We start from the raw sequence: 23,933 nt of genomic DNA, 5'->3' as shown, positions 1-23,933 counted from the left end.
TCCGACAATGGAGTTATTTAGTGAAACATTATTAATACTTGATATTTTATTCTACCAAAGAACCAAAAAAAAATCATAAAAAGTAGGTACTAGAGAGTGGGATAGGCGTTTACCGTAAGTAGCACGAGACATGTGGCTTTGTTTGTTAAAAGTCTTTTCAGAATAAAAATATTAAAAAAAAAAAAAAAAACCTTAAAACACACAATATTTAAAATTGTTTGAACCCTTATATAACATCATAATATTTATTTATTTATTTAAAAAAAAAACATTAATAAACGGGGGCAGTCCTAAAACTAATGAGAAGCCACCTAACTCCCACGTGTAACATGGAATATAAGGATTAGATGTATTATAATTTAGAAAAATGATTGGTGTTAATAATTTGATTAGATGTATTATAATTTAGAAAAATAATTGGTGTTAATAATTTGCTTATATATATATATATAATAAATCAACAATTAAATTTGTAGAGTTCAACATTGACTTATGTGGAATTCATATAAGTTTACAAATCTAATAGTTGATTTATAAAATAAGATAGACAAAATATTAACACTAATACTGTCTTTATAATTTATATATCCACAAGAATGACCCATTTGTTTTTGATGAAATAGTATATTTTATGAAACGAGACAACAACGAAAGACCGATGTTCACCTCGATCAGCGATTGACCTAACCATAGTTTAATGTAACGTTAAAATAGTAATTAAATTGTTTTGTATCGACTTAAACTAGTTTTTAAGATAAGAGTAAATTAATCTATCGCAATCAAATCAACCATTTCAAACTTTTCAGAGAAGCGAAAGAGCAAGCAGAAGCGTGTACGTGTTGCTTTGATTCTGTCCAGCCAACTTGCAATTGGTATTTAGTTTCTTCATCACACAAAGAAAATTACTCCACAACAGCCGTTCATTCCTCAAAACTTTTGCCTTTCTGGGTTCTAGAATTCTTGTATTTCGAAAGGTCATAATAATAATACTACTAGTAATTGGCAACTTCTCCAAACAGAGAACAGACAGAAAATCAAAACAAAAAACAAAAAAAATGATGGTGTTTTTCAAATAATAAAAAAGCAAGAGCATCTGGGAGTTGAAATGCAATAACAACCCTACATGGTGGTACTGAAAAAGGTTCTGCATGACATCACTTGAAATTAAGTTTTTGTTTTGGCATCTTCTCCTTTCGACTCTCTCTTTTAGTACCAGCCAGAAACATATATATGGTTTCAAATCTAACAACTGATTTCCACTCATAATTTGAGTACGACCACTTTAAATAATTACTTATAATAAATACGGAACATGTTTTAAAGTGATTTTTACCACCATTAAAGGTGGTGGTTCAATGGCCCATGGAGGTCAGGGCATGTACTAGGATGTGAGTTTGAATTTTCGCAATTGAGAATTTTCACATATGCCTGATTAATATTAGTCGCATTGAATTTTCATTAATGTCTTGGCGGGGCTGGGTCAGGCTATGGCTCAGTCAAACTTGAGGGAGTGACTGCGGTTCCCACCGTCTAGGCCTCTCCTATGCGGCTCCAAGCAAGTAGGTGCTACTATGGTCACGCTCAGGTAAGATAATCATAATTGGTCTCCTCGCCCCTAACCTTTTTGATTTTTTTTAAAAAATTAAAAAAAAAAAAAGTGATTTTTAAATTATTTTTTTTAAAAAAATAATTAAGGTAAAATGTCACTTTTAAAACAGTATGAAACGGACTTGAAGATCCATCGCATTACAAGATTAGAAAGTGAAAGAATGGGATATGGCGGGCGATGGATAATGATCCGCATAAATTAAGAAGGCTGCTAACTATTCCATGCCAGCATTAATCCTGTCAGGAAGATGCGATTTTTGGGTATGGAGGAATAAGAATTTCCTGCCTGCACGGCATGCAGTTATTCACTGAGAGAACATTTTATATATATATATATATATACCTTCTCTTTAATTTGTTTTCGTTTGGAAGCTGGTTACGCAGTTTCTATTAAAAGGCACGCATGATATAATTGATTCCTTCATGCTTTTACTTATCGCCTACTTGCATGCATGTGTGAACAACATTCTCCATGTCTGGTTTTGTCATCGTTCATCCATCTGAGGATGTGCTTATGGTTTATTTCCATCACTTCCTCATGACCTCTCATGTCGCATCTCTCCCTTCGATCCCTTTTGCTAGAATTGATTCTGAATTTTCTAGAAGAAAAAAAAAAACACGTAATTTGTCATCTTACAAAGACAAACAAACACACATTTTTTTTCTACTTTAAAAAACAGATTTTGGGTCATATAATGCTTGAATTCAGGATTCCATGTCTTACAAAGGAAGTATATTAAGGTTAATTAGAATAAATAGAGTTTTTTTTTTTTTTATATATATATATATATATATATATATATATATAAATTTTTTTTTAAAAAAATTAAGCATCAACTGCAAGCTGTATGCATCGAGGCGGAATGGGCATGCAAGGAATATAAAATGTTCCATGTGTTTCTAGTCATCGCCAGTGTATGTATATATAATGCAGAAAATCTTAACGGAATGGAAAAAATAGAAGGAAATCAAAGTTTGATACACTAAAGTGAGAAGCTTTGAACATTGAGAGTGTTTTTAAAATGCACGTAAGTTCATGGAGTAAGTGAAATTACCCCTTAAAATAATGATCTCGGCAAAATATGCTGCCAAAATCCCTCCTAACTCGTTGATTGAATTATTTCTTAAAAGGGAAAAAAGCAAAATTTGAGGCCCAAAACCACCGTCGTCGAGTATACTCTTAATATAATTGTGCATTGTAGTTCCCGTTACGCCTAATTATGCCAATATTTGTCATTCTTGCTCTAGTCTTCTCTTTCAAGCTATGTCCACAAACTCAACATAAGCTATGGCTCGTGCATATATCATTCTTTAATCATAAATAAATTAAGTACTTGACAAAAGATCAATATGATTATTGAATTTTTATTTTTATTTTTGTTAATAAATTCTGATAATGGGTGGTGCTTTAGAGCTTGTATTAAAATATAAATGGAACCTAAGCCGAGCAAAAACAAAAAATGAGAAATGGATAAATGGAATCATAACTCAAAAGTTATGGGACAAAACAATTGAAGTCTCAGAGTGCATTGAAATGGCGGAGACGTGAGCAGCGGAAGCGGCGGTGACTCTGTTGATCGGAGGTTCACGTGGGTGCCGAAATGTCAGTTCTAACAGTAACAGCAAATTATTTTAATTATATATATTTATACGTAACCTCCCTTTTCCTTAAAATACAGCCAATCAGATTGGGCGGCTTGGCCAACATGTAAACGTATCAATTATTTCTTTTGGGGCCAAGACAGCAATGTGATCAATAATAAGACAAATATTTCATAAATCAATCTTTTATGTACAAGTGGAACCACATGCGCAAAATATTTGGTCGCTTTCTTTCTTCCCTAATTTCTATGCAAAACACCACATTACATCATTTATAAAATATTCATACCATATTTATTCCAGGCAGTGATCTCTTTCTCTTTGTTCTGACCCACTCTTGGGTAGGGTCCCTCTGCCAACATTTTGTCTCAATTTACATTAGGGTTAAATACTAAAAATTCCTTAGGGTTAGCACACTTTATTTTGATTTGTATCACATGAGGTATTTATAGTTTTAATAAAGACCAAATTAGTCCTTCCATCCATTGACCGTTAGTTGACTTAACGGAAATCCACGTCATTGACACGTGGACCAATTAAAATTCGACACCTAGTATAAGTGGCTACATCATTAATGATGAAGTGACTACCTAATTAAATTTTTTTAAAAAAAAAAAAAAATTAAAAATATATATATATATTTTTTCAAAAAAGAAAAAAAAGAAAAAAAAATTGTGGCCACCCCCATCTCACTGGATGCCACCCCCTTGGTGCCCAAGGGATTGTGGTGCAGAAGATTACAAATTGATTGATTGTTAGGAAGAAATTGGATAAGAAGGGAAAAGTTTTTCTATAGTATATAGCTTGAAAACGATTTAGACCCAACTAAAACACCTAGAGACGATGAATAATGAATATGTGTTTCAAGACAAACGTTGTCAATTAAAATTAGAGTAATGTTACATAAATTTTTATTTTTATACTCTCTAGCATGATGTTTTTTAAATTACCATTAAACTCCCAACAATAATTTTAAGAGCGTAGTTGGAGTTTTTCTATATATATATTTTGTCATATTGTGGTGCAAAAGATTACAAATAGATTGATTGTTAGGAAGAAATTGGATAAGAGGGGAAAAGTTTTTCTATATTATAGCTTGAAAACGATTTAGACCCAACTAAAACACCTAGAGACGATGAATAATGAATGTGTTTCAAGACAAACGTTGTCAATTAAAATTAGAGTAATGATACGTAAATTTTTTTATACTCTCTAGCATGATTTTTTTAAAAATTACCATTAAACTCCCAACGATAATTTGAAGAGCGTACCATTAATGTGGGACAGTGGGAGTTAGGGATCACTAATGTACACACACATTGAATATTATTAAAGATTAAATAATCAATTGAGTGTTAGGAAAAAATTTAATAAAAATAGACAATTTTTTCTATAGTAAAACACCTAGAGATGATAAATTCGTGTTTCAAGACAAACGTTGTCAACTAAAATTAGAGTAATGTTTTGCATATACTTATTTTACTCTTTAACATGTCTTTTAAAATCTCTATTAAAATTAAGGGCTTCTTGACAGTAGTCCGCCAATAGGGCCACTGATAGAACATCATCACTCTTGCATCACATTAATGTTCTTAAATTAATTTCGCTATTAAAAAAAAAAATGTAGACACGAAGAATGCCAAAGCATAGACGTTAACTAGAGTTGACATGTTGCCCATCATATCTTCCACGTTGCAATTCTAAGTTGCTTTCAATCTTTCAACTGAAGATTTTATTTATTTTGATGAGGACAACCCATAATTTCTTCGGATCATGCATGAATGTAACGCTGCCATTTTATTTATTTTTTTCGTTTTCTAATTCTTTTTTTTTTTCCCCCTTAATGCATCCATATTTAGAGTCAAAGGTCATTACTTGTGAAATGAATCTATTCGCAATGTTGAATCGCCTTATCTAGTTTAATAAATAACGTGGACATTTTTTCACTCTCATATCACTACAAAAAAATTGTATAATTTGTAACGGCACTTTAGTAACATGTTAATAGGGTTGACTAAATGTTAGTAACGTGCGTTTAGTAACTTGTGTGGCGTGTTAATAATTTAGGTGTTGCAAAATCCATTTTAGTAACGTATCAATTTTAACACGTTATTATTTAGTGACGTGCTAAGATTGACACGTTACTAAACTTTAGTAACGTGTCAACCATGTTACTAAATAGTAACGTGTCAATTTTGACACGTTACAAAACCATGATAACAATAGCTATCAATTTACCAACTCCAACATACATCATTTTTCAACATATATCCATATCCGATACATCCATTTGAATGTATTTTTCAACATACATCCATATCCTATACATTTATTCGGATGAATTTCTCAACATCAATAGCTATCAATATATATTATTTCTCAAGTCGTATCTGAACTATCAATCAAGATGATATTTTAGTAACGTGTTACATTTAACATGTTACTAAAATATTTCACAAATTGACACGTTATTAATTGGTAATGTGTCAAAAAGTAATGAATAATAGATAAATTACAAATTGGTAAGTTTTTTGTAGTGCTATAATCAATGGCCATTTTGAATATGAAAGCATCATAAGGTTTTCCTTTTGAAAATAAATATTTACTCTTTTTTTTTTTTTCTAATTAAAATGATAGGAAGGGGCGACCAGTGTAGTTTTTCCCCTTGGGCGTGACCATTGGGGTTCCCATCCGCTGTGGAATGTCCAGTTTGAGCCATAGCTACTGCTTGGGAAGGCGAGCACGTCACCACAACCCCACCAAAGTGTGAGCCAGTAGAGCCCCTTCATAGTAGCATCTGGTTCACGCATCTACTACCGCAAGCGAATTCGAACACACAACCACTAGGATGAAAGGAGTTCTTCTATCAACTCAACTACCACTTAGTGGTTATTTACTCTCTTATTATCTCTCAAGTTGCATTTTCTTTCATTATCCAAACTGCTTTCGTTCTTTTGTAATAACATAGTAACAGTTGCCCGATTAAAAAAAAAATTTTGTGACAGCTGCCCGTTTGTCTTGTCATCAGACGGTGTCAGCTTTTGATTGGCTACAAATTGACCATTGCTGTCAGTTACTTTTGTAAACTGAGGAAACCCAAAGGCGATTGTGCTAATTAATCACTTGTTTGTCTCTTTAGCTGAAAGATAAGTACTACAGCCCAAATCTTACTCTCTTACGTGGCATGCTGTGGTCGAATTGTTTTAGTTAGGCTAAGGCTACAACTACAAAGCTAGCTAGAAGAGTTACTCTTCAAAGATCGCTAGTGAATAGTTATGGTTTCGCAATCAGAGCGTCGTCATGATCTCACAACAAGACAGCTATATTGCACCGTTAAAAGTACTTAAAAAATGTGGGCACCCAATTTTTTACTGCTCACGAATTTAAATTACCGAGTTATAGTTAAAGGATTTGATTTATTAAATTAATTAAATTAAATTATAGTTGACATATATAGTATTATATTTACGCTTAAATATAATTTGAACCTTACACGTAACATAAATGTTGCGTTTGGTAAACGATTTTGTTTCAATACTATTCATCTTTTTTTTTTTTTTTTTTTTTTAACATTATCTTACTTTTTACCTGACATCAATAATTTTTTATTACTATTCAAATAAAAAAAATTACTACAAAATAAATTTTTTTCATACGAAACATTCTTACATTTTTTTTTTATCAATCAATTTTTGTTACAGTATCAAATTACTAAAATTCCAAAACCCGTTACCAAATAAATTCAAAGATTGACAATTTTTGACATAACTCACGAACTCGACACTATTATTAGGTTAGGATTAAACAATGTGACTCGTTTTTTACTTGTATTTTGACACAATCTAAACTCTGACTTAAGATAATAACGTGAGGATATATGAAGATATTTTTATTTGTAAGTGAGAATCGATGCTTCCAAAATATCTAGATTGGGAACCTCGTGACTGACGGTGATGATAGTTCAATCATTCCCCAACCTCATTTAAAATAATATTAGCACTCACAACAAAAGAGAGCAGGGATTCGACCCCATACGGAGGGAGGCAATTGGATTTCTAGTAACTTAAAAAAATAAAAATAAAAAGAAACCTTCATGTTTCCTCCGGTCGTACCACTAAGCAAGGGTGGGGAAGGGTGGGGGGGTGGTGGGGGGGGGTGGGTGGGCATGTTCCCTAAAAAGTCAGAGTTTGACTCACTTTCGGTCCTCCATGACCGTTCCTTTACGACCATCTGAAAATCAATTTGCGCGTTCCTTTTAACCCGAATCAGCAACGTGTACTCTGTTTTTTTCTTGCTTAATCTGATGGAACTCCCTTAATCCAACGGTCATCAAACCTCCACTCAAAAGTCCTTAATCTTTATCGTTATTCATCCAATGAATCCCCCTTCGATTAGTGAAGTTGATTAAAGAGGATCATGATGCTACACGTGTACGCATAAAGAATCAATCGGCTTAGGTGCTCTAAAGAAAATTAAAATTAAATTTGAACCACCCTTAAACACAGCAAAAGAAGCCAAATGCCCTTTTAACTTTGCTAGAGTGTGAAAGCCAACATACCATAAGAAGGATGGTGAAGAATCAACACCTTTGCATTTAATGTAGGGGGTTTTGGTCAAACAAGAGAAAGGTAGTAACAAGGTACTCCCTGTTTGGCTCGTTGCTTTTCTTTTTGGTGAGAGAGGATTTGATGCTTCTCTCCCTATCTTCCACTCTCCTCTTTTGGAAATATTACATTTATTTTAACCAAAACCAGTCCCAGCTAAGACCCTGAACCTACTCTTCTCTCTCTCTCTCTCTCTCTCTCTCTCTCTCGCCATGTGCATGATTTGAAATTATAAATTGAAAAACCCAAAAAAAAAAAAAAAAAAAAGCTAATTAAATTCCTAGTGGGAAAACATAAGGGGAGACTTCGAGAGTTTGAGGGGATCAAAGTCATTCTCCCTGAGTTGGATTCTTCCTTTTCCAACTCTCTCTCTCTCTCTCTCTCTCTCTATATATATATATATACATAACGCTCCAGGGGTCACTCTGCTTTTCTCAGACCAGGGATCCAGCCCAATCAACCCAAGTTGTGAGAAAAAAAAAAAGGGGGGAGATAATGGTGGGTTCCTCTCTACCTCTCTTTCTCCTTTTTTTGTTTACCTCAGTTTCTCTATAGACTATAGCTGTCTGCATGTTCCTGGTTTCCTTAATTGGAAACTAGAACAAGTATTGCTTTCATTTTCTTAATCATCCAGAGATTATGTGCAGGAAGAAGAGCAGCTAACCAGATGGGAAGGCTATGTGGACTGGAGGAGCAAACCTGCTGTCAGAGGCCGCCATGGCGGCATGCTTGCAGCCTCCTTTGTATTGGGTCCGTGCAAAATTTCAGCACCCACATGATCTTCTTTTAAAAAAGTTACCACTTGATTCACGTTTTCCTCAGGAAATATCTGAGTTTGTGAAAAAGTTGCCCTCTCCAATGGTTTACATTTAATTTTGGTTAATTAATTTATTTTTTATTGAATCTGAATGTAGTGGTGGAGATAATGGAGAACCTGGCATATTTAGCAAATGCAAGCAATTTGGTGCTTTATCTATCAAAGTACATGCACTTCTCTCCCTCCAAATCGGCCAACAGTGTCACTAATTTCATGGGCACAGCTTTCCTTCTTGCTCTCCTGGGAGGCTTCCTTTCTGATGCCTTTTTCACTACTTATCAAATCTACCTGATAAGTGCAGTCATTGAATTCCTGGTAAACTTGCCTTCCTCTTTCCACTCCTCCTCCTCCTTTTTCTTAATAATATATTATTATTATTATTATTATTATTAGTTTTTGAGTCGGCCACAATAATCTCTTTTTGTTAGCAGTAGCTAATTTGGCTTTTCTTGACAGATTAGACTTCTTGTATTTTGTTTCCCATTTTTAATCTTTGTTTGGTAATGATTTGTAGTGCAATTTCTCCACCTTTTTTCCATTTTCTTTAAGAAAAGCTAAAATTGTATAGCAAATTTCCTGAAAGGGAATCTAAAGAAAACGTGGCCTGTGAACACCTAATGCTTTTTGAGCCAAGTTGCATCAGATGCAACAAATCAAAGCCATGGAATCGAAGAATTTGTTTGCTCTTATCATTATTGTTTTTTTGTCGTTTGCTCCTTTCTTACGTTGTTTAGATAAGAGTTTGGCTTACTCAAGTGGAAAAATTAATTATTAATGATTTTTAATTATTTCATCTCCACCATTTATTTTTAATAATTTTTTTTTTTAACATTGAAACAATCCAAAACTCGTTGTTGGATAAGAAAAAGCATGCAAGAATTATGATTGTTATAGGAGTGGAAATTAAAGCACATACAAGTTGAATTTAGGAGCATTACTTGGCACTGCTCACAAGGCATGCTTTCACTGGTGAGAGTAGCAAGTTGATGCACTCAATTTTTTGCAAAATTAATCATCTCTCAATAAATTTTCTTTCTCTTTTTTGACTGACACAAATTACGAAACCTCTACCCTCCTTTTTTTTTTCTTTTTTCTTTTTTTCAAAGTCAATAATTTAAACATTTCTTTTCAAATAGTTCATATAAATTTATTTAAATATACAGATAAGTTCAATATCACCCATTAATAAATATTCCAATAGGTTCACATTTGATGAGTGCCACTAGACATACAATTGTGGTTATTCTAATCTTTTTTTTCTTCTCGGCCACAAAACTAAAAAACATGGAACATGTCACCTCAACTAATAACATTTAGGATGAAGAATTCTGACGTAAGATTAATTAGAAATTCGAAGTCCAGAAGAAAATGCAGTGAAAAAAATCAATTTATATTATTTTTCTTATTTGGTAAAATATATATATATTTTTTACTTGGTTAATGAATGATGATCCATCCTTACAAAAAATAATTCAGTGCAGTTTGTCTATCCGCAAATTAAATTCTTAGTGCATATCCCTATATACATATAAAAAATTGAGGTTGACCTTGATAGTGAGAAGAGATGTGATTGGACTCGATCAAATGATGATTATTATTTTACAGAGAATTATTCTTTTAAGTTTCGTGGGGTATGATGCATTGATGTTTCATCAACAACCAAAAAAATAAGCATTAAATTGTGTTCCAAATCCATATTATTATTATTTATGCATGATGAGATATATTCATAAACAGCAATTTTATGTCCAATTTTATGTCCAAGAGCTTAATCATGACAAAATCCAAATACATCATTTTAGTCCCATAAATTAGATTTGGGAACATCCTGGTCCCACACAAACTCCTCCTTGTGCATCGCATCCAATCCGAGCCCACATAGAAGTCGAGAATCTTCGTGTTCTCATCTGAGCATGAAGGCAATATCTCTGAATTGTCAAAATCTTGTCTCTGCTACCGTACACGATGAGACCCTCCTAATCTCGTCCACCAGTGTCACCCGCATGCCACATGTTACGCCGGTCTTTGTGCCACGAGGCCCCCTATAGGGGACACTCGTGCGGCCTTATCAAAGATAATGCCAATTTTGGTCCACCAATGACAAAAATATTAAGCACAATTACTAGTAAGAGCCACTGACCCAGTTGGAAAATCCATTCATTCATATGAAAAAGTTTTTTTGTTTTTCTTTTTATGGACCTCATCTCCGTTTCTCTCCAGTGATTACAACTGTATAGAGCTAAATATGGCAACTGAGTCTTCTTCCATGCCTGTGGATGAGCCACGTGTATTGCTTGTTTCCATCTTGATAGATCCTACTCAGAACTCCACCCATACCTTGTAGGGCCATTCTACATCCCACTTGAAAGCCAACAACCTCTAAATAGTGAAGTCCAGGAGTGCTTTAGGTGCCTACTTTTGTACATTAAATTTATGGAACTTTGAAAAAAATTTACATTTTGCGACTACTGAAACAGGGGTTGGTTATACTGACTGTGCAAGCGCGGTCACCTTCACTAAAGCCAGCGGCATGTGACATAGCGAACATCAACATTCCTTGCCAGGAAGTCGATGGTGGAAAAGCTGCAATGCTCTTCTTAGGGCTCTATCTGGTGGCCCTGGGCGTTGGAGGGATAAAGGGATCACTGCCAGCTCATGGGGCTGAGCAATTTGATGAGAACACACCACAGGGAAGGAAACAGAGGTCAACCTTTTTCAACTACTTTGTTTTCTGCCTCTCATGCGGGGGGCTTATTGCAGTAACATTTGTTGTGTGGATTGAGGACAATAAGGGCTGGGAATGGGGCTTTGGAATCTCCACCTTGAGCATTTTCTTATCCATCCCTGTTTTCCTAGCCGGTTCATCTACTTACAGAAACAAAATACCTTCTGGAAGTCCCCTTACGACCATCAGCAAGGTAACTTCTTAACAGTCAAAATTCAAGGGCTTGTCGATCTCTTTTCTGCAACTTTTGACAATGTGTATGTTTTCTGATTAAACAGGTTTTGGTAGCTGCAATATTCAACATCTGCATCCGGAGAAGCCACAGTGTTGCTGTTGAAAGCATGGGCGCCAGCCCTGTTTACCCAACGCCAAACGGCAAGGAAGCTGAAAAGGATAATGACAAAACAATGGAGTCCACCACCCACAATGCAACAGAGAGCCTAAAATTCCTAAACAAAGCGGTGGTAGACAAACCGGTCCACAAAGCACTAGAATGCACGGTTGAGCAAGTAGAAGACGTCAAAATTGTGCTAAAAGTACTCCCCATATTTGCTTGCACCTTTATGCTCAATTGCTGCCTGGCTCAGCTCTCCACATTCTCTGTCCAACAAGCTGCTACAATGAACACCAAGCTCGGTTCCCTCAATGTCCCGCCAGCTTCGCTTCCCATTTTTCCTGTCACCTTCATCATGATTCTTGCGCCAGTTTACGACCATCTCATCATCCCATTTGCTCGGAAAGCAACAAAATCCGAAATGGGAATCACTCATCTCCAACGGATTGGAATTGGTTTAGTTCTTTCGATTATAGCCATGGCAGTGGCAGCTCTTGTGGAGATTAAGCGGAAGAGAGTGGCGACCAACTCGGGCTTACTAGACTCGGAGCACCCATTACCCATCACATTCTTTTGGATTGCTTTTCAGTACTTGTTTCTCGGGTCGGCAGATCTTTTCACCTTGGCCGGATTGTTGGAATTCTTCTTTACAGAGGCGCCGGCGAGCATGAGATCCCTGGCTACATCTCTTTCCTGGGCCTCATTGGCAATGGGCTACTATCTTAGCTCGGTCATTGTATCACTGGTCAACGATGCCACCGGTAACTTCAATCACCGGCCGTGGCTTTCCGGTAGCAATTTGAATCATTACCACCTGGAACGATTCTACTGGCTGCTGTGCGTGCTCAGCGCATTGAATTTCTTGCACTACCTTCTATGGGCCACCCGGTACAAATACAGATCAACAAGAGCACATAATTAACACGAGCTACGGCCACTCGGGCCGGATGATTGAGCATCTACAACAATTTAGCGTTCAGTAATCCAGCAGTTTTTTTTTATGAGAAGGAGCGGTTAGACTCGGCTGCTCAAATAAATTTTGGACCAACCTGGAAACTTTTTCACAAAAACTGTCCAAATTGTTGTAGATCCTGATCCTGCTCGACGGTTCGAGCCGAGCCTAAGGTCAGCTAAACGTGTCAAAAGCAAGATTAATCACTGTAATAGACTAATAGTAGGGAATGTACTAGTTCATGAATCATGCTGTTAGAAAATGCAAGTTGATCATGGACAATTCTACGGCAATTGTTGTTTGCAAATTACACATCACCTTATTACATTTTCATGCGAGCAACCAAATAACCCATATTCTAAATGATCACCTACATAATTACATTGTATATATATATCTCACGATACTTAATTGAAAAAAACATCTAAAGTACCGATTTGGAAATGAAATTAATAGACCACAAACACATCGCTGGGTCAGTTCTACTAATCTGAAAGTTTCAAATACGTCCCTTGATTAGCTTATATGAAAAGAAAATGGTCTGGAATTTTAATTAATAGGACTTTCAATACGTTACTTAATTGCTTTTTGTGAAAGGAAAATGTTTTAATTTTCTTGCTAAGAGAGCCTTCTGAAAGACACATATTCTCCACCTAACTCCAAACCCTCCTTCCTACTAGCATGATTCATGATCTTACCTATATATATATATATATATATATATATATATATATATATATATATGTTGCAGGCATGTCAAACTACATCAATTTAAAGAAACATTTGCTAATTCAAATCAAAATAATTCACAACCACCAAAAAACACAAGAACCAGAAAACAGAAACAACAGCACAATAATTCACTTGTGCCAATCAAAGTGAATTATCTGTTCACTTGTTATTTATCATTATTCAGTGCTGAACCTTCACCCAGACAGCATGGCTAGGAATTGCAGCGTGGACGACGAAAAGCATATAGTATCCGGGTGGGGCCACAGTCTTAGTTGGGGGCCCAATAACCGTAATCTTAAAAGTAAAGAAGCTCAGTTGTTCCAGTCCAACCACCTCCACAAAAACCATCCTCTGGCTCATTGAGGACGAGTGAGTGTTAAACGGCGGCGCTATGAGCGACACATCGATCCCCCGTTCCGGCCGAAACACCCTCAACACGAATGTCACCGAGAACACCTGCCCATACGATACGGTACTCCCCAACGACTCCACCGATAAGATCGAAGGGCGCAGAGGGGAGACAAGTGGATACAGGTAATACGGGTGATACGCCTCTAAACTCAAATCCGTTGGAAAAGGTTTCGCTGTGAAGTTGTATCTCGTGTGAGGGTTGCTCCCGCCCACTAATATCCTGCCATCTGGAAGCAGCACGGCTGTGGAGTGGTACATCCTGGGGATTCTCGACGGCTTCAGCACCACGAATCTGCGTTCCGGGTCGGGCTCGTTTGGGCGGTATATAACCGGGCTGTAAACCGGGTTGGTGGCGTCCTCCCAGCCAGCTGTCCCGTTCATTGCACCGTTGATGAGGAGCACGTCACCAGTTGGTAACAGTAGCATGTCGGACATGACCCGAGGCATCGGCATCTCCTCCATCACCCACCGGGGCTGCGGGTCGGTCACTCTCAGCCTCCCACACGTATTAGCCGCGGATACGAATACCCGATTCTTATCCGACATGTTAAAAGCACCGCACGGCGCACCTCCGCATACCATCACCTCCGCTTCGGGCAAGCCATGAGTCCCGTTCAACCTGAGAGGAAGCAACACCGAAGACCCGGTACTTGGATAGTTCCTCTTGTACGCGCCGGGAATAAGAGGGAGCTCTTTCACGATCCGGTTTCTTTTATAGTCGAACAAGATCGACCTCCGGTTAGCGAAGACGAAAAGATTGCCGTCCGGCAAGAGATGCAGAAACGGATAAAGATTGTTCTCGTCGCCGTAACGGTCCGTCGTCTCCCTCAGGAACCTCATGTAGTAACTCGTCGGCGGCGGCGGCCTGTGGTTTGGAAAGAACTCGTACGTGTAAGCTTGGCGACCTCCGAGGATTATCACGCGCCCGTCGGGGAGTACCTGGTTCGACGCGTACCACCGGCGGTCTTTGAGGCCTCCGGGAAACTCTTGCCACTCGCAGGCCTTGTCGTCGCAGGGGGTAAACGTGCGGACGACGCGCTCCCCATCTGTGAAGCCGCCGGTTTGGATTAGAGTCCCGTCGGGGTCGACGGAGCCGGAGGAGCACCACGTGTCGGTCTTGACGAGGAGGGGACGGAAGGTGTTGGAAGGGACGTCGTATAAGAGGGAGTGAGCGGTGCAATCTAGCAGGGTCTTGTTGGGCCTGTGAATGCAGTAGGTTCTGGGGAGAGAGAGGTTGGAGGGTCCCATGTCCATGCGGTCGAAGATGACGACCTTGTTGTTTTTGAGGAGCTGCATGTGCATGGCGGAGACGCCGATGCTGGAGTGGAGCAGGAACCACTGGCCGCCCATCCATGGCGGAGAAAGCCTCAGAAAATTAACGTCCAAGGATGGACAAACTGCGAACAGAGACCAACACGTCATCATAAAGAGTAGAAACGAGGGTAAAGAAGGGTTCTTGGACCCCATGCTCGGGACGTTCTTGGGGTTTCTTTGTGCGTGGTATTATGGTAATTATTTGCTAGCTAGCCTTCTTAGTCTTTCCTTTGTTGTGCCGTGTGCGAGAATAAAAAGAGCGGGTTTGGGTGTCCATCCATATCCATATATGATATATACACAGGAATATGGAGATTCACGATCAGATGGATGAGATGACGGTAAATAGTATATTTTTGCGAAATGCTTATTTTCGTTTAAATGTTTCCAACTTGCATTTATAATACATGGATAGAGATTTGGGAGTAGATGCTTTATGCTTAGCTCTTCTCTTGATTTATATTTCCTTGCATGGCCTAAACATTAATTCTACGTACTAAAATTGTATACATTGCTAACTAATTTTCAACCCATCGATCGAAATTACGTTTTCCCAGCTTGGGTTTAATTTTACGTGTGGAAAACTTATTTTCTTATTTTTCTGAGATTTTTTTTTTTTTTCTTTCTTTCTTTTTGAAATGGTACTCATGGGAAAGTGGTAGTTCACACAAGTAATTTGGAGATATCTTTTCATGGGAAAGTTGTAAACGATGATGATATCGATCCGTACACGCGAACTATAGATTTATTGTCTATTTTTTCTTTTATTTAGTAGTGAGATTTGCGTCACTTTGAACATTAATTTAAGAGGCTGCTGCCATACGAAAAATTGAAGAGCCCGTATTCATTCATGTCTTCACTCCGGATTCACTATTGATATACTTATTTTCTTAAGGCCAAATTGGTAAAGGTCCCTACCGAGTAATTGACTACAGACTCCCCCAGACGTACCACCTGGGCAACCAGATCCCCTTCGGAATATTGTGCGTCCGATAGAGCTTCATCAGCAAATTCAACAGCCATGAACAACAAGAACTACGAAGAAACAACCTGCATCCTTGCCGCTTGTGGGAATTTGGGGGCAATTAGTGTAGTCGATATACCAAGGGCCCACTTGGGCCTCACGGCTCTTACACCAACCAAGTAAAGGCCGCCCAACTCTACCACCCACAGCCTGCCTAACCCCGTTTTTACAAGAATATTTTATTTTATTTATTAAAAAAAAATTAGGAAAATGTCAAAATATATGTTTTCATTTTTGAAAGATGAATTTTATTTTTAAGGTGTCTGTCAGGTTCGGTTCTTTTGTGATGAATTGCTAATGTGTGCTTTGATAATCCAAATCCATTGGCCTGTTTCTAACGCCCTAAGGAAGCAGCTGAAGAGCTGGGTGCCACGGATGGTATTGGTATGAAACATTAACGGCCCAGCCCACATCGGAAATTAGTGACCCCCACATTGTTATTTATATTTCAATCTTAACCATAACAATCATTCAATCTGTTGGTGTCAAATCCAACAGGCTCGATCATAAAATCTAGCAAGCCGTCCACTTGCAAAAAAAAAAAAAAAAAAATCTAGTCAGTCCAACTGAAACATATGACTCGAAGCTTCAACCTTATATTGAAACATTATTATATAAAACCATATGAATGTAACAGGGGTCCACTCGTGTGACAAATCATTTTACTATGTGCCTTTTCAACTCTCCTGTGACATTATGGACTACAATCGGCAGCAAAGAATGCAGAGGTTCTCCTATGACATTGAAGGACCAGCACCTATTGATAAACTCCTTACTGCTACCCTTACTGCGCCAACTGCACCAAGCTGCCTCATCTCAGGGCTCAGACCATGTCTGACCTGGTCTTTGCAGCCTTCTTCTATCTGAACACCCACAAAGTATGCTATCTGAACAAACATAAACACAGTAAGAGAAGCGAAAGAACTAACCGTATTAGGGAACAGGAGTCATTTCATTCTCCACCATCATCATATCAGATGTAGTCATTAGCAAGAAAACCAAATTTACAAGTTTGAGTGGGCATTACTGGAAATTTGAATCTAAAATGTCATCGTTCTCTTTAATTGCTTTCCCCTTGGCTAACAACAAGCAATCACAACTATCAACCATATGTAAAAAACCAACAAGAATTTCTTGCTCAAAGATCAATGTCTAGTAACAGTAGTCCATCACGACAGCAGTGCCGCACAGCTAAGAATCCGCATATTAAAGAAGAATTCTAACTAAGACATGGGTTTGACATGTGGAAAGACCATAAAAATATGCTGTCCGAAATTAGCATCTTACTCAAAACATAACAGTAGCATGGCTAGATGGGAAAAATTAAGGGATTGGTCCAGCTTTTTCAAATCTAGAAAGTGATGGTATAACAGGTGGTTGGAAGTCCATGGGAGTCTTATCATTGCATGGTGGCAAGTCGTCCCCTTCATGAGGGGCTAGTTGAGGTAGGATGGGTGGGTGGGCCAGGCCAAAGCCTTGTGGAGTTATCCTGGAAGATTTATTGATAGTTTTACACCTGACCCAAAAGACGCACACACACATATAGAGAGAGAGAGAGAGAGAGAGAGAACGGGAGAGAGAGTGTTTCCTAGATGGGAAAAAAATAATCCAGCCATTTATGTAATAAAGAAAAGAAAAATTGAATTCACGAACAGTTTTGAAATAGGAGAACAAAAATCTGTTTCCAACCCAACAACCAGGACCCATTTGACCATTCCCTCTCTTGTCCTACACCACCAGCTATGATCACGAATGCATCATCAAGAATAAAGTATGAAAATCAAGGCCCATAAGAAGAGCAGCAAAATTTACCTTCTTAGTAGACTACCAAGTTTTTTTTTTTTTTACAGAGATTAAACATGCCATATCTTCATCTAAAACCTCTGGACATTTGTTTGGTCATAGAACACCAAGAAATCTAGCATAATCTATAGCAATTTTCATCTCTAGCCCTATCTAATATACTTAATCTTCTTCTGCCGTTAAATTCACTAATTTGACACAAGCATGACAGCAATAATCACAGTAACTTCCTACTAAACATAGCAGTGCAAATCAATTACTAGATAAATTCAAATAAATATATATGTTCAGAATCTTAAAAATAATCATATTTAGCCATCCATTATGAAAACATAATACTACTACTTTGTATATATTAAGAATAAATAATCTCCCTTTTGCAAAAGATTCAACAAATACAGCCACTGCACAAGCACCAAAGAATGAATAACTACTAGAATGAAGGAAAATAAGTTCCCTCAAATTTAGCACCATAATAAATGAGACCATTATCCAGCACGCAATACAAAACAAGGCAGACATCACTAACATTTCAAGCCTGATATACCAGCCAACTAAAAGTCCAAACCCCAAAATAATTTTCTTTTGCAGGTTATACTACATATAAGAAACATAGAATATCATGATCCGTGAACAAGTATCCGTCAGAAACTATCTTTACTGAACTGAATATACAATGTAACAATGTCAACCAGTTTCCATAACTAACAATAACCTAAATTGATAAATCTATGTTATTAATAAATTAACTTCGACTGAGAAGTTTAATAAGAATTCAACTTTATACACAAGCTAAACATTCAGCTCCTGACTGCTCAGACACTAGAAGAGCAATGAAATTGATCCTATTTGCTTTCAATCAAGCCAAAAGTAAATCAAGATGAAAACGTACGGAGTATAAAAGCTTAGCATATAACAATACCTTTCCAGAAGCATTACGAACAGGTGATATATGAAGATAATTCCAAAATGAACTCTTGTCCTTCCTGATAAGGAAACAGCAACTTATTTTCAAAATTTATGACTAAAGTTCAAATCTTGTAACAAATTGCATGTATAGTTAAGTTTCAACCTGTAATTTAAGATACGTACTGTGCATGCCTGCTCAACTCGAATGCTCTCCTTCATCTGGTAAACAATAAGCAAAGAATTGAATTAAGTGTTCAGTATTGATAAAGTTACCCATGAAATCATCAAAGAAGAGTAATATAAAGAAATAAAGGAGATACCTTAGATAAAGTTGAGGGATCCGTATCCTCTCCACTTAAAAATCTACAATTGTGCCCCAACACTTCACGTCTAGCATAACCTACAAAAGCACACAACAGATATAGGTAATTGCATATATGGATTGTTGAATGTATGCATATAACTGCATCGTCTAGAGGAATTTATTGTAATGAATTGATCAGGTTGTATGTTTGATAAAGCTCCAAATACCTGTCAATCTTAAGAAGGCATCACTTGCATAAACTATAGGCATGTCAGGTAAGTGCGGGTCAGTTCTGCAATGACAACACATATATATTGCAAGAAACACAAACTAAAGACATCAGAAATCTTCATAATGGACGGAATCCACCATAAAGCAAGAACATGAGAATCTGCAAAAACTCACAATACAAAGCTTTGTTTGATTCTACCAAGAGAAATAATTAAGGATGAACTGAGAACGCCTGCCCCAGGTAAGCTGCATCTCCTTTCACACACCAATCTGCCTGTTATCTCGCTGTAGCGGGTTAGCAAAGAGGAGATGTTCTCAATGGCATTTGCAGCTCTTTGCTTCTCTAGATCGCTTGCCTCACATGTCTCTTCAATATCTAATCCTGTGTGTTTCAGAGTAAATCAGAACACAACAAAAACCAGAAGTTGCTCACAGTTTTTATTTTATATCAAAATAAAAAAATAAAAAAAGAAATGTGAACAAACATACATAGTACACATGAAAGAGAAATCTAGAAATGATGAGTTATAATGAATATAAAGTTTGTACATGAAAAGACACATTGTGCAATAGAAGATAGGTTAGCAAACTGCGTGAGCTTCCATTCATCTAAAATAATCGGTAGGGGGAAAAAATGCCAGACAGAACAAAACACAACCCAAGATAGAACAAATTCCCAATTAAAACAAGCACAAGCTGGCAAAACCAACCTGCAACTATATACTAAAACAAGTATAAGGAAGTTGCAAAAGAAAGTGGAAGGAATGGAGGGAAACACTGCAGCTATTTTGCACATTAATTAAACTCAAACCAGCTACCAGAGTGAACATTAATACACTATCACAAGCACAATATAATTCTACCAACTAAGTAAAGCTCATCTTTATTATCAATCAAATCACAAACAAAGAAACAAACCTCTACTATCAGAATCCAAGACCGACTCCAAATCCAAAACAGGACCCAACTCCACCAACGAATCCGAGCACACTTCCCTCCTACACGACCCAAACACGATGTCACCTCTCATCCTAGACCCATCCTCACACAAATTCACCCCATTTCTTCCAACCCCACTCCTCGACCGCCTCGGCTTCGGCGAAATCGGCACCTGAACTCCCACGAAATGAATCACGCTGCCATCATCTTTGCTAAAAACCGGGCTCATATGAAACAGCATCCAAAAGGGTGTCCCGTCTTTACGATAGTTCAACAGACTGATCTGTATCGGCCTCTCCTCCCGAATCGCTTCGCGAATCTCCATAACCGACCTTCGGTTGGTCCTGGGGCCCTGGAATACCCTGCCATTCTTGCCGATCACCTCCTCTTTCGAGTACCCCGACATTTTTAGGAACCCGAGGCTCGCGAACACGATTGGGTGGCCCGAGATGCTGGGGTCAGTGATTGTGAAACTCTCAGACAATTCGTCGAGCTCTTCGTGAACATAGAGCGAGTACCGCCTGTTCAATGACTGTTCTATGAGAGCCATGTGGTCCAGGTACCTACTACTTGTTGCATGAATTCTACGGCTCTCCTCGGTGTACCGATTGGTTCCAATCCCATGTGGTACCCAACCACGTGTTCTTCGAGGAAAACCCAATTAAACAGAGCACCCAGAACTCAAAGACACCCAACAGAAAATTGGAATCAAAACAAAGATAGAAAGAAGCAGATCACCCAGAAATCCAAGTGATAATCACCGTAAACGCCATAGATTTCTGAGTAATTCTCTCTGAGAAGGTGAAATTCGATTTGATGAAAAGCTAAGACACAAAATCACGTGAAGAGGTATCATCTCGTGGAAGAGTGAGCTGAAACAGTGAACTCCAACCTGGACCCGTTTCAATTAGAGATGAAAATTGGAAAATATCTGTGTGTGTGGCACTGAATAGGGCAGCGACAGTGGAGACGTGCCCATCAATCGCTTTTTGTTTTTGGTTTGGCTAGGAATGCGAGAGAAACTACGCAGCAAGAACACTGACGAGTACAACGCAGATTCGGCAAGAGTCACACAAATTTTCAAGATTTTTTTATTATTCTTTTTTTTTCCTTCGGTCTTATCCTTCATGGCCCCTTTTTATAATTGGCTTTTCCTCTCATTCCAAGGTTTCTTTCTTGAACAGTGGTAGGTACATCGATTTTCAGCTTCGGCTTCCTGGCCAAAAGGCCTAAACTTTAGCTCAATTATTGCGTCCAAATTTTTCTTAAAACAAAATTATCTCTAACTATTTACTATTAGCGTCACATTTCAGCGGTCCAACTTCGAGCACATCAAAAGAATGGCTCATAATGATATGAATCGTGCCCAGTCATTTGCACGTGGACCCCAACATTCCTCCATTATTGATCGGCTTCAAAGGGTTTAATAAATAAATCCCTGTTAAATTACCTTTTCTCCCCGGGCGTTAAAGAAAGTACAGCCGGATTTACCTATGATCCACTGGGAAAGGAAACCAGTAGATGTCCCAATTTCTGTCCGATACAGCGGTTGCTAAAGCAGTTCAATGGTCCGGAGGAAAACAACAAGGCAAACAAACACACCGATACGAAAATCGACGCTGATCCTTATCCAATTCCAGTCATCCTGCGCCGTCCACTTTATAAAGCCCATTATTTTTGGGACACCACCGATATATACTCCATCTTTGTTTTTTTTTTTTTTTTTAATTTTTGTAGCACCGCGCATCGCCGCGTTCCCACGTGTCCCCTGCTGACTCACCCAGTCACCAGCGGACAATTATCCAGTAATTACTAATGATTAGGTGAGCCTACGTGTATCCATCTTTTGTTAATGTATATTTAATTGAGTTTTTTTTTTTTTTTTTTTAGTTTGAAAAAATATTTTAATACTGAGAATTTTCATTATAGATAGGGTTCATGGAGAACAACTGCATTAATATTTAAAGAGTAGTTGGTTTTGAATCTATGCATAACTTAAAATCTTAAATAACTATTTTATTTGTAAATTTAATATCTCTTTCACTTTCTCTTTCCTATTTAGATTGCCTATTTATATTTTAAAAGGAAAAAAAATAATAATAATTCTCTATCAATAATGTTCCCGAGTCAATTCATGATACCCGCACTCTATCATGTCTCACTATCTTTCTATCTCTTAATTAATTTGTCCTTTTCATTTACTATATCTTTGTCTTTTTAAATAATTATTTAATGAATGTTAATATAAATATGAAATAACTATTTTGAATCTTTTTATTTTTTAAATCTCACATTTCTTTCATATTCTCTCTCCTAATTAGATCGACTATTTACTAAAAAGTCTAAAATAATAAGTCGTATGCCCTACTTAAATTTATAACATATGCGAGTTGTCTTTGTGTTTTAAAATAGGTGCTTAATGATTATTAATTGTTGGGGAGAAAATATCTCTCAGTGGATCCCATTCTTTTTATGCTTATTTGTAATATGCTTATCCACTAATTGAGAGACATGTGTCCACATTGTTTTTGCACATTTAGATAAAAGGAAAAAAAGGAAGGAGGAGAGGGAGATTTTTTCCTATTCTTCCTATTCTTCCTCCTCCATCACGTCTCCCTTTCCACATTCAGAGACTCACGTCTCCCTCTCCATCTCCATCTCGTAGACACTCTCACGCCACACACTCTCTCTCTTTCTCTCTCACATTAGTTTTTTATTTTTGAAAGAAACTTCATGAATTCTCATTATAGAAAATCAAAGTAAAAGGGATTGTAATTCCCTCTCAATAATATTACAAATATAGTGGGAGGATTCACCCACCCAAGTCCTATTTATGAAAATGCTGACTGCTAATTTAGCTAACGTATATACTGTCATATTCGTCATATGATTCACATGTTGACACCTCCAGCTTGGTATTGATTGTAGTGCTAACTTGATATCCTCAATTATATGCCCAGACTTACTCCAATTCTTATGAGGAGAGTTTACCCCTTTTACAATAATCTGTGCATCCCCTTCCAAAACAATACTAGACAGTCCCAGTTCCCTACAAAAATTCACTGCTTGAAAGGAAACTAAAGATTCTCCTACCGCAGAGTCCACACAACCATTCCGTGAGACAGCCCTTGCAGCAACAAAGCGTCCATCAAAGTCACGAATCACCATGCCCATACCAAACCGATCCAATAGCCAACCCATCCCCACATCCCAGTTTACCTTAAAACAGCCCACATCAGGTTTTTCCCAAGTAGCAGTAATCTGCACCCGCTCCTGCCCAGCAGCCATATTGAACGAAGAATGAACCAACAAAAAATCATCAATCGCCTGTGTAGTTGCCCGGGCTAGTTCATTAGGATCAGTAAATAAATCTCTATGAATCACCCCATTCCTTCTCATCCAAATGCTCTTAGCCTGTCGAGTGAATACTGTAAGCATTTCCTTCCCACCATTTTCATAAATTTCTTCCACTAATCGCAAAAAATTCCAATATGCAACATTACATTTATGGAAAAAAAAAAAAAAAAAAATTCTAACACTCCAGACATCAGTAGCTGACGGACAAGACCATAAAATGCACACCCATTAGTTTGTTAGAACATATATATAAGCAATTTTTGATTA

General features: G+C 37.5%; 3 protein-coding genes across 4 annotated transcripts; 1 reads left to right on the top strand and 2 right to left on the bottom strand.

Moving 5' to 3' along the window:
- The first annotated feature begins 7,872 nt into the window (after nucleotides 1-7,872).
- On the top strand, nucleotides 7,873-12,929 carry LOC132179585 (protein NRT1/ PTR FAMILY 4.6). Its single transcript, XM_059592325.1, has 5 exons — nucleotides 7,873-8,312; nucleotides 8,462-8,564; nucleotides 8,729-8,946; nucleotides 11,109-11,549; nucleotides 11,635-12,929. Exons 1-5 carry the CDS (start codon nucleotides 8,310-8,312, stop codon nucleotides 12,610-12,612), a joined length of 1,743 nt encoding a protein of 580 aa, XP_059448308.1. The 5' UTR covers nucleotides 7,873-8,309; the 3' UTR covers nucleotides 12,613-12,929.
- Nucleotides 12,930-13,554: 625 nt separating this feature from the next.
- LOC132178439 (aldehyde oxidase GLOX) lies at nucleotides 13,555-15,126 on the bottom strand. Its single transcript, XM_059590878.1, has one exon. The coding sequence runs from the start codon at nucleotides 15,085-15,087 to the stop codon at nucleotides 13,555-13,557; it is 1,533 nt and encodes a 510-aa protein (XP_059446861.1). The 5' UTR covers nucleotides 15,088-15,126.
- Nucleotides 15,127-16,699: 1,573 nt separating this feature from the next.
- LOC132177448 (protein TWIN LOV 1) lies at nucleotides 16,700-21,464 on the bottom strand. 2 transcript variants are annotated; one of them, XM_059589777.1, is made up of 7 exons: nucleotides 20,289-21,458; nucleotides 19,545-19,752; nucleotides 19,367-19,431; nucleotides 19,156-19,235; nucleotides 18,999-19,054; nucleotides 18,849-18,912; nucleotides 16,700-17,010 (listed from the first exon to the last, which is right to left on the bottom strand). In XM_059589777.1, the coding sequence occupies exons 1-7, from the start codon at nucleotides 20,857-20,859 to the stop codon at nucleotides 16,858-16,860; spliced, it is 1,197 nt and encodes a 398-aa protein (XP_059445760.1). In that variant the 5' UTR covers nucleotides 20,860-21,458; the 3' UTR covers nucleotides 16,700-16,857. The 2 variants fall into 2 exon arrangements, with proteins under 2 accessions (XP_059445760.1, XP_059445761.1); XM_059589778.1 differs by having other exon boundaries at nucleotides 16,921-17,010; nucleotides 19,019-19,054; nucleotides 20,289-21,464.
- Nucleotides 21,465-23,933: the final 2,469 nt, after the last annotated feature.

This window comes from Corylus avellana, chromosome ca4 (genome assembly GCF_901000735.1).
Source record: "Corylus avellana chromosome ca4, CavTom2PMs-1.0".
Lineage (NCBI taxonomy): Eukaryota > Viridiplantae > Streptophyta > Magnoliopsida > Fagales > Betulaceae > Corylus > Corylus avellana.
The sequence above is the reverse complement of the archived record's forward strand: the minus strand, read 5'-3'. Positions and strand labels throughout refer to the sequence as shown.

What these genes read in the sequence shown, in the direction of transcription:
- LOC132179585 (XM_059592325.1), top strand. An exon ending in TGCAGCCTCCTTTGTATTGG is followed by an intron (nt 8,565 to 8,728) that starts GTCCGTGCAAAA and finishes ATCTGAATGTAG; the next exon opens with TGGTGGAGATAATGGAGAAC. An exon ending in CCCTTACGACCATCAGCAAG is followed by an intron (nt 11,550 to 11,634) that starts GTAACTTCTTAA and finishes CTGATTAAACAG; the next exon opens with GTTTTGGTAGCTGCAATATT.
- LOC132178439 (XM_059590878.1), bottom strand. Translation starts at nt 15,087, where the DNA reads ATGCACATGCAGCTCCTCAAAAACAACAAGGTCGTCATCTTCGACCGC.
- LOC132177448 (XM_059589777.1), bottom strand. Translation starts at nt 20,859, where the DNA reads ATGGCTCTCATAGAACAGTCATTGAACAGGCGGTACTCGCTCTATGTT. An exon ending in TGCCTTCTTAAGATTGACAG is followed by an intron (nt 19,236 to 19,366) that starts GTATTTGGAGCT and finishes GTGCTTTTGTAG; the next exon opens with GTTATGCTAGACGTGAAGTG. An exon ending in TTCGTAATGCTTCTGGAAAG is followed by an intron (nt 17,011 to 18,848) that starts GTATTGTTATAT and finishes ATGTTTGTTCAG; the next exon opens with ATAGCATACTTTGTGGGTGT.